The 16,571-nt window shown below is 42.4% G+C and overlaps 1 protein-coding gene across 1 annotated transcript in view; it reads left to right on the top strand.

Annotated features, from left to right (window-relative positions):
- Window positions 1-16,571, top strand: part of KIAA1549L (KIAA1549 like) — a 256,683-nt gene continuing 240,112 nt past the window's right edge. The window contains 1 exon segment of the mRNA XM_033119928.1: window positions 1-279. Coding sequence (XP_032975819.1) covers window positions 21-279 — 259 coding nt within the window. The 5' untranslated portion in view covers window positions 1-20.

The raw sequence follows: 16,571 nt of genomic DNA, 5'->3' as shown, positions 1-16,571 counted from the left end.
TGGATGTGTGAAGCGTCCCCATGGCTCGGCAGGAGGCGAAGCCCCAGGGCCGGAGGGAAGCTGGGCTGGCGGCGCGGGGGCGCAGGGGCCGGCCTGGGGCACGCTGGCTCGGCGGGGTCGGTGGGGGAGCCGCGTGCTGTCCGGGCGTGAAGGGCTCCGGGCCAGTGCGGGACCCCGGAGCCGCCGCGTCCCAGGAAGCGCCGCCGCCCCTGCTGCTGCCGCTGCTACTGGGACTCCTGCTGCTGGCGGCCCTGCCTGGGCACTGCCTGGCCAACCCGGGTAAGCACTTGGCGGCTGCTTTGCGCTCGCGGAGGTTTCTGGAGGAGCGGGGCCGCCCATCGGAGCAGGCACCTGGCGGGGTGGCGGTGGAGGGAGAGGTCTTTGCAGCACCCGCGCTAGGATTTCCTCCGCCCTTGGCTGCTGCAACAGCAGGCGAACTGTTGGAAATCTGTCCCCCGGGAAGGCACCGCGGGGCGGCGAAGTGAAAAGGTGCTTTTGCATCTTCTTTCTGGACAAGTTGCAGATCTTTCCTAGTGGTCCCGCAGGCACGCTTCATTTAGATAAAGACATGGTGTGTTTAGGGCACCATATAAGGGATGGGTTTTAGTAGGACACATTTCAGGGTGGGGACGTCCACTATATTTTCGGCTCCCTGTTGGGTGTCCACAAGGGGTTTTAACTGCATGAAATGGCCAGAGTTTTAGGCAGTTCCCATGTGGGCTTCCCAAATAGCGTTTTCCCCTCTGTGTTGACAGGAGACCCCTTTTCTTTTGGGATTGAGGTACCTAAAATCTTTGCTTGCATCTTGCAAAGGGATCCAAGCACTGATCAAGTATATAATCCACTGTATGCAGGTTAGTTAAAAATAATCACGCTTGGCTTTTTCGACTCTCAAGAATCCTCAGGAAATGTATTTCGGTGATTCTTGGACGGTTTTGAGACATCTGTGTAACTATGTGGGGAGAATTATTCTACTAATGCGCCGCAAAACTTACAGTGTGCAGTCAGCAATTGTCTTTGAAATAAGAATGATTATTATGGCACTTGTAAAGGGCAGGGTTTTATTTGTGATGAAATTCTGGGCTCTTGGTATATTTCGTTTATCAAGAATATACATACCTCTTACTTCAGCTAATAAGATCCTGTAGTTTTGTGGTTTTTAGCAAGGACTAATGAGGGATGCTTTGTTTCCCCCCAGTGTGCCCCTTTCCCCAAATTAAATGCCCTCATTATGAAGGAACTCACACTGTTTTAAATAAGAGGGTGTCAGGTTAAAAACATTTCTTATCTTCAACAGCTTAATTCAAAGCCCATTTTCCTTTGATTCACTGAAAGGGTCACTGACATGAGGTGTCTTTGTGTGCAAGTGACTGACTGTCCAGGAATTTTCTATTGTGATTGTAGTGGTTACAAAGTTTGGTCATCTTTGGCTGTGTGCCTGAGACCTGAGAAAAGCCTCTGAAGAATTTTAACCCTCAATTTTTATGTGTCTAGCTGTTTTCAGTGATGTTTATTTGGTATCATGGTTAAAAGTAAGTCCTGAGTCAGACACATGTGAATACCTTAGTATTCATTGGCTCAGAAACACACTTTGAGTGTTTATTTAAAACGAATCAGATCCTTGATAGTTTTGTAAACTGTTCATGAGATATTAGCTTTTGGATGTTGTTCATTTGAGTGCAGATACCAAAAACTGTCCAGCCATTTGTAATATATGAAATTTGGATGTATGTCCTGTTCCTATTCAGCTGATGTCAGATGATTTCCTCTGATCGGTTTTGAACTTCTGATCTCCTTTCCTGCCTCTGTATATTGACCTTCTAAACCTCTGTGACTTTACTTGGGTCTTCTTGGGTCTCAGACTACCAGAGCCTGACTTAGGGGACTTCCAATCTATACCTTTTGGATTTTGCCCAGGTGTCCTTTTTCTTTTTTCTCTGAGTATGACGATCACGGGGATCACTAGGAAAAATGCTTTGATTAACATGATGACAAAAATCATTAAAGTTGATGTTGTTTCCCAAAGTCCTGTCTTTTCCCATCTCATGGGAGTGGCTTGCTGCGTCCTCTGTGCTTTTTGGGTGCTCTTCGTGCTGTCACCCTTGATGAATAATTCCCGATGGTCCAGCTCACCTGTGGATTCAGAGTCAATCGCTGAGCTCCATGGTTTCCTGTATGTTTGCTGTTGATTCAATTTTCATGACTTCTTTCTCTCTCAGTGGAAGAGTTAAACACTGGGCTCCCTTTTTTTTTTTTTTTTTTTTTTTTGCCTCCTACCCTCTTGCATGTATTCTCTGATTTCCACTTGTGGCAGCTTCCCTGCAGAGTCGTCTAGTTCCGGACCTATTGCAGGGCTTCCCAAGGGGTTTTGTTGGGAAGCAGTGTCAGGAGGGAGGCAGGGGAATGGATCCACTTTTCAGGGACCTTTCGCTTTCAGCAAACAACCTTGTTTTGAACTTTTCCTGAGGGCTACCTGCAGTTTGGAGCTGCCACTCTCTGCAGAATTGTGTCGGATGCATGAGCAGCCAAATCCATGACGTTGAGATCCTGCTACAAGTGCTAGTTTGCTGTAGGCTTTCCATTTGCATGGTTGCTATTCCTTGCTTTCTAAGCAAGGCTAAGCTAGACATTGGCCTCTGTTGAAAGATGGGTAAAAATATATTTGTTTCTGGTAAATGCTGTAGCATTTGTTTAGGACCTTCTTGTCCTGGAGCCCCTACAGTATGTTCCCAGCCCACCTCCATCCACTCCACCCCAAGTTCTTTCGCTTTAATATTCCTGAGGAATTGGGGTTTCTTCTCTTTCTCACATTAAGAAAAAGCTTCTGTGTTGAGTGTCTTCCCCCAGACTTCCTCTCCTAACTTCCATCTCTACAAAACCCTTGCTTCCAGGCAGTAACTTCTGTTTTGGATGTGGGAGATTGGTGTGGGAAAGAAGGTTCTTTATAGCAGCGAACTCTGACACCCTCTATTCTCCTCTGCCCTCTGGGGCTCCAGGCAGAATGGTAAAATTCAAATTTGACTTCCTGATATTTTTAACTACAGATCATCCATTCAGTTCATGTCAGTAAACATTTACTGTCTGCCCATAGGTGCAGGTACAGTGCTCATTCCTTTATGTGACCTTGTCTTTTGGGCCTCAGTTCTCTGATCTGTAAAATGGGGATAATAATAGCTCCAATCTAATTGGGTTGTTGTGTGAATTAAATGAGTTAATGCATCAAAAGTGTTTAAAATAGTGCTTGGTACATAGTAGTAAATGCTCAGTGAATTCTAGCTGTTTGTATAAAATAGCAGAAATTGACCGAACATTTACTGTGTTCATGTGCTGTGCTGGGGCAGGGCATACAGAGGTGAATAAGGATAAGGCAGTCTGTAGAAGCCCCTGATGAAGAGGGTGGTATGTGCCCTTAAACACTGATATGTATGATCAGAGCTAATAAAATGAGGGAACAGTTAATTCTGGAAGAAAAGGGGGCTTTGCAGGATGAGTAGGTGTTGGCACGGTTGATGGTAGCATTTCAGGCAGAAAGTAAAGGGTTCTTTGTGTCCAGAGCACAGCCTGCTAAAGGGAGGAGTACCCTGGACTCTATGGCTGTCCTGGGGCTTCCCCAACCCCTCCTCACAGGATGCTCCACCCTCCAGGCCCTCTGGAGGGTTCTCTGCTTCTACCCACTTGTAAATTGCTCGTTATCTTTCTTTCCCTCTTGCCTGTTACAATGCTCAGCACGGAAGAAGCACTTATTAAAATTGCAGCCTTCTTTCACTCCTATTCCCTTAGTTTGGCCGACTCTGTTAGATGTTAGAATAATTGTTTCATTTAAGTAATACGTAGTAAATAAAGAATGACTGCTTTATATGGGGGAATATATTTGCATTTTGAAAGAAGGATTTGCTAATAACAGGAAATCTCTAACTTAGCACAAACTATGGGGGAGATAATTTTGACCTAAGATGTCTGTCTTGCCCCTTTCCAACCTTGTACACACCATCAACTTGGAGTCCCATTTGAAATAGGTGCACAGTACGTTCGTTTGTTCATGGATGCATTCATTCATTCATTCAATATACCTCGAGCGCCTCAGCTTTCTGAGGTTACAATAATGAATGAAAAGAAGTTCCCATTACCATGGGACTTAGGAACTAGCCCCAGTGTTTTCCAAACTTTACACTGCATGTAAATCGCTTGAAGGTCCTGTTCGCACGTAGATCCCAACTCAGCAGGTCTGGGAAAAGGCTTGTGGTTCTGCATTTCTAACAAGCCTGGTGATGCTGATGCCAATGTGTCATTGACCCCAGTTTGAGTATCCAATGACAATAAACAAGTCAAGGTCGGTGGACTTGGTAAGAAAAAAGTCTTATGCAATGGGTTTAAGAGAGGAAGGAAGAGAGAAATCGGAGACAGTAAAAAACAAAACAAAACAAAACAAAACAAAACAACACCCAACTCTTTTAAAGTCTTCTATAAAGGAAAGCAGAGTAATAGGGGAGGTGGGTCAAGAGAGGGTTAAGATAGGATATAATTACATTATGTTTGTACTTTCTCATTTTTTTAACATTGAAGGTATACATCAAGAGTGTTTGATTTGGTGGGTTTTTCTCCCCAGGTACAGAAATCCAAAAAAATACCTTTGGACTTTTTACTCTCAATATTATTTATTAATGTTTCAAAAGATATTTGCGAGATGTCCCAAACCTGCCCCCCCTTGCCTTCCCCAACCCACACACAAAGTGAAGAAGATTTTGGGAACAGAAGCAGAAGTCAGATACTTCCTCCCTGCCCCTCATCTTCCTTAAAACTGAACGTCATTGTGGAAACTTGGAGATGCTGACATTGTGATGACAACCACAGAATCTCGCAGAAGCTTACATATCTCCGGTCTTAAGTTACTAGAATATGATCTGGGAATATTCAAAATGAATGTGCATGCTTCCCTTTTCATTTTCATTAACCTTCAAACCCATATTGTGGTTTTCTTTCTTCTTTTTCTTTTTCTTTTCTTTTTTTTTTTTAACTAAACAACAACTCTACTCTTCTCTAGACAAAAATGAATAGTTGGAATGACCTTAAAACATTTTCGTTGCTTGACAACATATTACAGGGGATTTCTAAACACACAGAGGGACACATTATTCTAGGTCATGGAATGGCTGCCTTGGGTGGGACTCTTTGGGACTTAACAGCAAAGGAGCAATTTAGCAATCTGGGTATTGTAAATGTCAGTTACCCTAGCGGGAGGGAAGGTAGCAAAGGAGTCGTATTTGTTTGGCAATATTTATGAAGCACCTGGCATGTGCCAGGCCAAACTCTTCACTAAATACTGGATGTAGGTTTAGTGGAGAACAAGTCAGGCCTTTCCCTGCCTTGAAGCAGTCTGTAGCCCAGGACAAGAAACCCTTACTCAGTGCACAGAGCAGCAGGTCGGTCAAGTACCTCTGTGAATTCAGTCAGGTGGGGGATGTGGCAAGATAGAAAGTACCTGCCTTGTCTGAAGAGGCAGTCACCAATCAGCTGCAGCCTCTGTGTGTGTGTGTGTGTGCGTGGTGGTGCTCAGGGTGCGAATAATATTTTAATAACTATGCATGGTGCCAGGTGGGTATTAGACTTATTGGGGGGGGATCACTTTTTAAATTGTATAACTGTCTAACCACTATGCTGTACACCTGAAACTAATGTAAAATACTACTGAATGTCAACTGTAATTGAAAACAAAACAAAGCAAAAAATAAAAAGAAAGAAAAGTGGGATCTTTATTTAAAATCTTGTTTTCAAATGTCACCAACCAATTCAGATTTTTGAAATGTCATCTCTACAAATAAAACACACCCATGAGCCACAAGTTTTTCCTTTCTTTTTTAAAGTCAAGTTTATTAAGGTATAACTTATAAAGAGTAAAATTCTCCCTTTTTAGGTGTGCTGAATGATGAGTTTTGACAGAAGTGTGCAGTCATGGGTCCACCACCACAATCCAGGCACAGAGCGCTTCTGCCATCTGCTGCCTCTGTGCAGTCAGTCTGTTCCGCCCACATGCCCAGTCCCTGATAAGCACTGATCTAGTCTCTGTCCCTATAATTTCGCCTTTCCCCGAGGGTCATATGAATGGAATCATGCAGTGTGTAACAGTTTGTGCACCTTTCGTTTAGCATAATGCTCTGAGAATCATACACGTCATTGCACGTATTTATCTCCAGTTCTCTCCTTTTGCTTGCAAAGTAGTATTCCATTGCAGCACAGTTCGCTTAGCCATTCCCCAGCTGATAGATATTTGGGTTGTTTTCAGTTATTGGCATAAAAGTCTTTGCATGGGCAGGTTTTATTCTCTTGGGTAAATACTGAGGAGTGGGACTGCTGGATCATATGTTACGTATGTGTTTCACCTTGAAAAACTACCAAATTCTTTTTCAAAGCAGCTGTTCAGTTTTGTATTCCCGTTAGTGATGTGTGAGAGTCCTGGTTGCTCCTCTTATCCCACTGGCACTTGGTTTTGTCATTTAAAAAAAATATATAATTTCAGCTAGTCCAATAATTTTTTAGTAGTATCTTCTTGTAATTTTACTTTGCATTTTTCTAATTACTAATGATGTTATTGTTACATCTTTTCATCTTCTTGTTTGCTATCTATAGCTCTACTTTGAAGTGTTTGTTAAAGTCTTTTGACCATTTAGGAAACTGGATTGTTTGTTTTCTTATTATTGAATTTTGAGCTTTAAAAAAATATGTATTCTGGATACAAGTCCTTCATCAGATAAGCTTTTTGCAGATATTTTCTCCTAGTCTTTAGTTTGTCTTTTCATTTTATTAACAGTGTTTTCCAAAGAACAGAAGTTTTAAATTTTGATTAATTTCAGTTTATCAACTTTTACTTTTTATTTTTTTAAAGATTTTATTGGGGAAGAGGAACGGGACTTTACTGGGGAACAGTTTGTACTTCCAGGACTTTTTCCAAGTCAAGTTGTTGTCCTTTCAATCTTAGTTGTGGAGGGCACAGCTCAGCTCCAGGTCCAGTTGCCATTGCTAGTTGCAGGGGGCGCAGCCCACCATCCCTTGCGGGAGTCAAGGAATCGAACTGGCAACCTTGTGGTTGAGAGCCCATTGGCCCATGTGGGAATCGAGCTGGCAGCCTTCGGAGTTAGGAGCACGGAGCTCCAACCGTCTGAGCCACCGGGCCAGCCCCCAATTTATCAACTTTTAAATTTAAGGTACGATAGAAATACTTGTCTATCCCAAGGCCACAAACATCTATGATTTCTTCTAGAAGTTTTATAGTTTTATTTGTACTTTTAGGTCTGTGGTCCTTTTAATGTTAATTTTTTTTATATAGTGCAGGGTAAGAGTTGAGATAATGTTTTCATATAAATGATTAATTGTTCCAGCATCATTTACTGAAAAGACTATTCTTGCTCCATTGAATTGGTACCATATGTGTGTGGGTTTATTTCTGGACTCTAGTCTGTTCCACTGATCTATACTTCTCTTCTTATGCCAATACAACACTGCCTTGATATCTCTAGCTCAGTTTCTTAACCGTGGCACTGTTGACATTTGGGACTGGATAATTCTTTGTCGTTGGGGATTTTCCTGTGCATTGAAGGATGTTTAGCAGCATTCCTGGTCTTTGCTCACTCGATGCCAGTAGCTCCACCCCTCCCCACTTGTGACAACCAAACTATCTCTAAACAGTAGCTTTTTGTAGAATCTTTGGGATTTTCTAAATAGAAAACCATGTTATCTATGAATAGACAGTTTTGTTTTTTTTATTTCAAATCTGTATGCCTTTCATTTCTTTTTCTTCCCTACTGCACTGGCTAGAACTTTGAGTATGTTGTTGGATAAGAATGGGGAGAGAAGACATCCTTGCCTTCATCTCATTCTTGGGGAAAAACATTCAGTCTTGGGGCTGTCCCGGTGGCTCAGGCGGTTGGAACTCCATGCTCCTAACTCCAAAGGCTGCTGGTTCGATTCCCACATGGGCCAGTGGGCTCTCAACCACAAGGTTGTCGGTTCAATTCCTCCAGTCCCACAAGGGATGGTGGGTTCCGCCCCCTGCAACTAAGATTGAACACGGCACCTTGAGCTGAGCTGCCACTGAGCTCCCCGATGGCTCAGTTGGTTGGAGTGTGTCCTCTCAACCACAGGGTTGCCGGTACGACTCCTGAAAGGGATGGTGGGCTGCGCCCCCTGCAACTAGAAACAGCAACTGGACCTGGAGTTGAGCTGCGCCCTCCACAACTAAGACTGAAAGGACAACAACTTGACTTGGAAAAAAGGCCTGGAAATACACACTGTTCCCCAGTAAAGTCCTGTTCCCCTTCCCCAATAAAATCTTTAAAAAAAAAACACACAAAACATTCAGTCTTTCACTATTAAGTATAATGTTAGTTATAGTTTTGTTTTTGTTTTTCTTGTAGAGACTATTAGATTGAGGAAATTCTCTTGCACATCTAGTTTGCTGTGAATTTTTATAATGAATGGGTATTTTTAAGAAATAATATAACTTTCTTTTTTAAAAAAGATTTTTATTACCAATATAGTTAACATACAATATTATATTAGTTTCAGGGGTGCACAATAGTTATTCAACATTTATATACCTAAAGAAGTGATCACCATGATAAGTCCAGCAACCAGCTGACACCGTACTATGCTATCACAATATTATTGACTGTATTCCCCATGCTGTATATTACATCCCCATGACTTATTTGTTTTATGCCTGGAAATTTGGACCTCTTATGCCCCTTCACCTTTTCCACCCTTTTAAACATTTTCAATTACAGTTGACATTCAATATTATTTTATATTAATTTCAGGTGTACAACACAGTGGTTAGACATTTACGCACATATAATTTAAGAAGTGATCCCCCTGATTAGTACACACCTGGCACTATGCATGGTTATTACCATATTATTGACTATATTCCCTATGCTTTGCTTTACATCCCCAGGATTACTTTGTAACAACTAATTTGTATTTCTTAATCCTTTCTCCTTTTTATACCCACACGCTCAACCCCCCTCCCATCTGGCAACTATCAAAATGTTCTCTGTATCTATGAGTTTATTTCTGTTTGTTAATTTTGTTCTTTAGATTTCACATATAAGTGAAATCATATTGCATCTGTCTTTCTCTGTCTGACACTCCACTAAGCACAATACCCTTTAGGTCCATCCATGCCACCACAGATGGCGAGAATCTATTCTCTTCCATGGCCGAGCAATATTCCATTGTGTATATGTAACACCTCCTCTTTACCCATTTTCCATCAATGGACACCCAGGCTGCCCTTCACATCTTGGCCATTGTAAACAATGCTGCAATGAACATATGGACGCACACTCGAAGTAGCACTTTGGGTTTCTTCAGATAAAAACCCTGAAGTGTCGTTACTGGGTCCTTCATCGTCTCTTCTTATAGCCTTTGTTTTAAAGTCTATTTTGTCTGGTGTCAATATTGCTACCCTAGCCTTTTTTTGGTTTCCATTTTCATGGCACATCTTTTTCTATCCCTTTACTTTCTGTCTGTGTGTGCCTTTCGGTCTGGAGTCTCTTGTAGGCAGGATATGTAAGGGTTTTGTTTCCTGAATGGATATTCAGCCCTTCTATGTCTTTTGATTGGAACATTTAATCCATTTACATTGAAAGTAATTGTTGATAGATATGTAGCTATTGCCATTTTATTATTCATATTTTGAATTTAATTTTATTTATTTTTTTTGTCTTAAAGAAGTCTCTCAGATTCCTTGTAATACTGGTTTGGTGGTGATGAACTCTAGTTTTTTCTTGTCTGGGAAGCTCTTTCTGTCCTTTGATTTTAAATGATACGCTTTCTGGGTAGAGTAGTCATGGTTGTAGGTCCTTTCTTTTCATCACGTTGAATATTTCCTGTCAATCTCTTCTGGCCTGCAAAATTTCTGTTGAGAAATCAGCTGACAATCTTATGGACGCTCCCTTATAAGTTACTAGTTGCCTTTCTTTTGCTGCTTTTAGGATTCTCTCTTTGTCTTTAACCTTTGCCAATTTAATTACGATGTGTCTTGTGGGCCTGTTTGGGTTCATCATATTTGGGACTCTCTGCACTTCCTTGTATGTCTATATCCTTCACCAGGTTGGGAAAGTTTTCAGTTATTATATTTTCAAATAGGTTCTCAATACCTTGCTTTCTCTCTTCTCCTTCTGGTACCCCTATGACGCAAATGTTACACTTGATGTTATCCCAGAGGTCCCTTAAACTATCCTCATCTTTTTTTTTTTTTTTAAAGATTTTATTGGGGGAGGGGAGCAGGACTTTATTGGGGAACAGTGTGTACTTCCAGGACTTTTCCAAGTCAAGTTGTCCTTTCAATCTTAATTGTGAAGGTTGCAGCCCAGATCCAGGTCCAGTTGCCATTGTTAGTTGCAGGGAGCGCAGCCCACTATCCCTTGCGGGAGTCGAATTGGCAACCTTATGGTTGAGAGGACACGCTCCAACCAACTGAGCCATCCGGGAGCTCAGCGGCAGCTCAGCTCAAGGTGCCATGTTCAATCTTAGTTGCAGGGCGGGGAGGGGGCGGGGCAGCTCATCATCCCTTGCAGGAGTCAAGGAGTCCAACGGGCAACCTTGTGGTTGAGAGCCCCTCTTGTGGTTGTGAGCCATCCGGCCACCTGGGAGCTGAGCAGCAGCTCATTGACCTCACTCCAGCTGCGGAGGGTGCAGCTCGCTGGCCCATGTGGGAATCGAACCGGCAGCCCTGTTGCCCAGAGCTCACACTCTAACCAACTGAGCCATCTGTCCGCCCCCTCATCTTTTTGTATTCCTTTTTATTTCTTGCTGTTCTAATTGGGTGTTTTCTGCTACCTTGTTTCCAAATTGCTAATTTGGAAAATTAATCTGGGTGTGCTGGTGATTCCTTATAGTGCATTCTTCATTTCAGTTATTGTGTTCTTCACTTCTGACTGTTTCTTTTTTAATGGTTTCTATATCCTTTTTTATGCTTGCTATCTCTTTGTTGAAGTTCTCAGTAAGTTCCTTGAACATCCTTATAGCCAGTGTTTTGAACTCTGTCTGTAGGTTGCTTGTCTCCATTTCATTTAGTTCTTTTTCTGGAGTTTTCTTCTATTCTTTCATTTAGGATGTATTTTTTTTATTTGTTTGTTTTCTCATTTTGGTTGCTTCTCTGTGTTTGTTTCTATGTATTAGTTAGATCTGCTTTGTCTCCCAGTCTTGCTGGGTGGTCTTATGTAGTAGGTGTCCTGTGGGGCCCAGTGGCACAGTCTTCATGGTCTCCTGCGTTGGGTGCTCCAGAAGTGTCCCTTGTGTGGGATGTATGTGCTCTCCTGTTATATATGAGCCTTGATTGCTATTGGCAAATCAGTGGGTGGGATTGACCCTCAGGCTGATTGGCTTTGGGGTTTGGCCATGTCCACAGCTTATGGGCTGCTGTGCGTGGGGCTTAACCCACTGTTATTCGCCTCAGTGGACTTTGGTGCCTGTTGAGACTGCCCTTTGTATATGCTGCTTGTGAGGCTAATTTGGCGGTGCTCTGCTGTGGTCTGAAACCAACCTCCAAGTATGTTGGTTCTGGGGTGTCTTGGGAGGGGCTCCAGTGCAGGCCCAGGTCAGCCACTGCCAGCTGGGGACTATGTGGTAGGAGCTACAAAGTGATCTGCAGTTGTTTGCTGCCTGTGCTGAACCTGTAGGTGTGTGGAAGAGGCCATGCTGTGAACTGAGGATATCTGCCACTAGAATTGGCCTGGGGTAGCTCTGCTAAAAGCCAGGACACCCTGAGGCCTACTGCCACCTGTCGGCTCCTTTAAGTTTCAACCAACAATAGAGCCATGTGTGGTATGCAAGTTGGATGAAGCAGGGTCTCAGGGAGTTTCACTAGAATGGGAAGAGTTGTGGTCACCTGGTTAATGTAAATTCTGGTTTGGTGCCAGTGCTGAGCCTAGAGTGACTAAGCAAAAGTCTTAGAACACACCGAGGCCAATTGCTGCCTGTCTGGGGTCTCCTGGACTCTGATAGTTTTCCAAGAAAGAGTGCAACGTGGGTGGGCCTGGCTGCTCATGGAGAAAGTGCCTCAGGGGTTGGGGAGTTTGGTGGGGCAGGGTCCCAGCAGTGCTCACCAGACCAATCAGATTCAGATTTGGCCCTGTGGGGGATGGCTCAACATAGGAAAGATGGTGCCCACCTGTTGGCTGCACGGGAGCAAGATGCCTCACAGGGAAAATGGAGACTGTCCTCCAGCTCTTGCACCAAAGTCTCACCCTTCAATCTGCCCCCCATATGCCTCCAACACCCTCAAGTCACTGTCCTTCCACCGGAGCCCAGGGTGAGTGCCTGAGTGAGTGAGTCTGTGTGTGGATTCATAAGAGGACGTCTGGGTTTTCCACAGCCTTCTATCTTACCCAGATGGGCTGAATACCCACTGTTTGTCACAGCTAGATGTTAGGGGGCTTATTTCTCAGCACCAGTACTAGGGCTGGGGAGCCTGGTGTGGGGATGGGGTTCCTTGCTTCTCCGGGGGAACCTCTGTGGCTGAGATATCCCTTCTAATTCTCAACCATCACATGGAGGTTTGGGGCCCATTCCACCCCTCCTACCAATCTTGACGTTGCTTCTTCTTCATATTTTTAGTTATAGGACTTCTGTTCAACTAGACTTCAGATGGTTCTCCAGATTGATTTTTCTGTGATTTAGTTGTAATTTTAATGTGTTCAGGGAAGGATGCAGGCACAATGTTTTTCTACTCCGCCATCTTGGATCTCCACAACAGGCTTATAGAATGAATGGGTATTGAATTTTGTCATATGTTTTCTCTCTTGAAATCATCACAGGTTTTTCTTTTTCAGTCTGTGGAAAAACAAAAAAGATGAGTTGATTTTAGAATGTTGAACCAACCTTGTATTTCCTGGGATAAACTCCAGCTTAATCGTGATATATGTTCCAGCTGGGTCTGATCTTCTAATCTTTTTGTTAGGAATTTTTAAGGTCTTATGTTCATGAAGGATCTTTGGCTATAGCTTTGTTTTTCTGAAATGCTTTGTCTGGTTTTGGAATAATAGTAATGCTGGTATAAAAAAATTGTAGGGAAGTGTTCTCTCTTCTGTTTCATGGAAATGTTTGTGTAAAATTAGTATTATTTCCCCCTTTAGGCTTATAGTCTTATAGATGAGATTGAAGATTGCGCAAAGGTTTCTGTAGTAAAATAAAAGGTATCAGGTACCTCTAGTACATTTCCTCATTCTCAGGACTGCCAGTGGATACTTCCTAGATGTTAGGACAGAGGTTTTGTTCAGGTCTAGAAGAATGGCCTGGGTGAGGGGAAATCGAGTTGGATGCATTCAGGAAACAGGTCACCGCTGGCTGTTTGCTATTTATCAAGTCACTTCACTTTTCAGGGCCTTAGTGTTTTCATTTGTGAATAAAATCCTCAAGATATTCCCTTCTTCCCCCATTCTCTGTGGTTATGGCCTCTAAGCTGATGTTTTGGTGGATTAGAATAACTACGTTTCTTACCTCTTCCTGTGTTAATGGTAAGCGCAGTCACGGACTCTCATTCTGAATAGGGAACAGTTTCCCCATATTTTGCTCTCACGGTTCCAACTTGAAGCCCAGATAAATATTGGTTTATCTTTAATCTTCATTGGCTTTTAAGAAATTGTAAAAGTAATATATACTTTATTAAAATCAAATAATATAGAATACATGCAGTAAAATGCAAAAGGCCCTGTTGGCTCTATTGCTGTTTCCTACAGTTGTGCTGTCAAGCAAGTATGATGGGTCCTTTCAGACTTTTTTTCCTATAAATATTTATGTACATATCTTCACTGAGTTGTTTTTTTTTTTAAAAAGAGATAAAGGGTATAATGTTTAGTACCTTGCTTTTTTCACTTAGCACTGTATGGTGGCTAAATAAATAAATTCTGCCAAATAAATTCTGTCATAAGAGAATCTGAACTTCTCCCTGAAACATAGAAAAATCTTTACTATAAAATAAAACAGTTTTAACACACCACAGGTCGAATTCAAACCTACAGGGTTAAAATATCTCCTTAGAACATTCTTCCTCTTTTCTCTAGTCCTTGGCTTCCTTCTCTGGAATACTCCCACAGATGTTTAAGAAAAATCACGGACCCTTTAAAACACCGACCAGGGGTCAACTCTGTATATAAACCAACTAATGCAGTTGTAAATAAGGCCAAGTAGATGCCTCAAGCATTTAGCCCAAGGTCATTGCTGCACCTGCCATCTGTCCACTTAGGCGAGACTTTGCCTAATGCATCCTAACCACGAGAGGGGTATTTGATTTATATATGTTAAATCTATTCTTAGCTTGAAATAGCCTGACATCAAAAACACAAAATGGCTTTGGTATTTATGCAGTACCAGTAAATAGGAAGGTCTCAAATATTTCTAACTTCACTCGTTTGATGTGAAACATGGGATTAAGTGCCAGCAGGAAACCAGTACTCGGAGACCTACCTCTATCTCTATCCTTGCTAATGAATCCTGCTCCTCTGCCATTCTATTTGCCAAACATCAAGAGTAAACCAAGGGAGCCTGAAAGCTATGAAGTCTGAGAAGAAAATGTGTTGAAATTAATAGTGCAGCTTATAAGGCTTTGTCAAAAAGAGCCGAGCAAAAATATCTCTAAACCTACAGATTTCATTATCAAATAATGAGTCTTTGTTTTGAAAAGAATAGGAGCATCTGGATTATGAGCATTATTCTGAATATAATTAAACTGGATGGAAGTGTATTAAAAATCATCACCATGGAGCTGTCTTTGGCAGTTTCCTGTTATATTAATACTGCAGGTGAACACACAAATCAACCCGGTGAACCCGACAGAAGCTAAACATTTTTTTCGGTGGGATGGAGAATTTCTTCTCTCTAGTCCAGCAATAAAAATGACATTTTAAACAAATGTTTTTCCATTCTTATGGCTAATATATTTACTTTTCCCTACAAGGATACTAGTCCCTGGAGTTTGGTATAGCACCTCACAATTGTTTAAGTTTTCTCTCTTTTTTATTTGAACCTCAATTCATTCCTAAGAGAGAGTTGAGGAAGTAATTTGCTAAAGGTCACACAATGGTCCAGGGATTTTTACATTATTCTGTGATTCAGGGGACAGATTACCTACATACTCAACTAAAACTAGCTCAAGTACAGGGCCTCAAGCCACAGGGGAATCTCATGTGACATATTCATTATAGGAATGAAAACTGGGCCATGTGGACACTATAATTAATTGATAGAAATCATAGCTAACATTTTTGAGCATTTACTACCTGTGTCAGCTCATTTGATTTTCACAACAATGCTGTGAAGTAGGTTCTTTTATGATCCTCATGTTTCAGATGGGGAAACTGAGGTACAGAGTAATTTAACCATCTAGTGTCACAAAGGTAAGTGTCAGAGGTGGGATTTGAACCCAAGCAGTTTGATTCCATAGCCCTCAACCTGCTTCAATAGTAAGAGGCTGGGGTTGCTGGCTTTGTGTCTCATGGACTGACCTGGTGGCCTCTTGCCTCTCTCTCTTCCTGCAGGCTGGGTCCGTCCTTCCACCTTTTCCTGCAGACTGGCTTTCTCTGCTTACCTGTACCTTCTTGGTTCCCCCATAACTAAACTTTACATGGGCTTTTGCTTGCGGTGGTGCTCACTGCAGCCAGAGTTGGCAAGATTACTCAGTTTAAATGCCCACCATCCAGTTCTCTCTCTGTTCCAGTTCTGCATTTCCCTGGAGGGAAAATCAGGCTGCCATAGTCTGGCCAATGGAATGAGGGTATCCCTCATCTGATTAGCAGAAGCCAGAGGAGAAGGGGCATGTGGTATAAAAATGACTTCCTAGGTTGACCCTCCCTTCAGCCATGGCCTTTTGTAGAGGGCAGTTTTAAATGAGATGGTGTGGATAGAGCAAGCACCCCCAAATTTGTGTCCTCCCTCCCAGCGGTAACACACAGGTTCATGTGCTGGTAAGCTGGCTCTGTGGACAACAGCGGTGACAGGAGGCCTGATTTATAGTGTTGGACAATTTCCATGGTATGAACACTCCCACCATGGCTGATTTCAAGCTACCAGTGTGACAGTGGAGTTGGGAAGAGATGGGCACAGTTGGCTCAGTGTGACACGATCCTATCCATCTATGGACTAGATACAAGGCAGCTGACAGAGTAAGTGCAGGATGCATTCAAGGTTTGAAGTTTAGGCTTAATAGGCCAACCAATTAGGTTTATAATTATGTAAAAGGGAATAAGATTTCAAAAAAGAGAGGGAGGAAGTTAGATTTAGCACACACAGCCTAAAATAGCTTGAGGTATGTCGTCCCTAGTGTGCAATCTACTAGGCACACAGAGATGCTTTCTGAAATATTGCAATTTCTTTTGCCTGTAAGGTGTCACTTGTGCCATACAATTAATGCTTTCACCAATTTTAAGCTGTCAGACCTGATTATTTGGGGGAGGCATTGGTTTTGTTGTGTGGCACTGAAAGGTATAATTTTACCTTGTTTCAGATGTTAGCACTTCCTTCTCATTTGATGTTCTCATTTCCTCTACCTGACAAACCTAGAGATGCGAAGTCCACAT

This window comes from Rhinolophus ferrumequinum, chromosome 11 (genome assembly GCF_004115265.2).
Source record: "Rhinolophus ferrumequinum isolate MPI-CBG mRhiFer1 chromosome 11, mRhiFer1_v1.p, whole genome shotgun sequence".
NCBI lineage: Eukaryota > Metazoa > Chordata > Mammalia > Chiroptera > Rhinolophidae > Rhinolophus > Rhinolophus ferrumequinum.
Note: the sequence above shows the minus strand (reverse complement) of the source record. Positions and strands in the feature narration are given on the sequence as shown.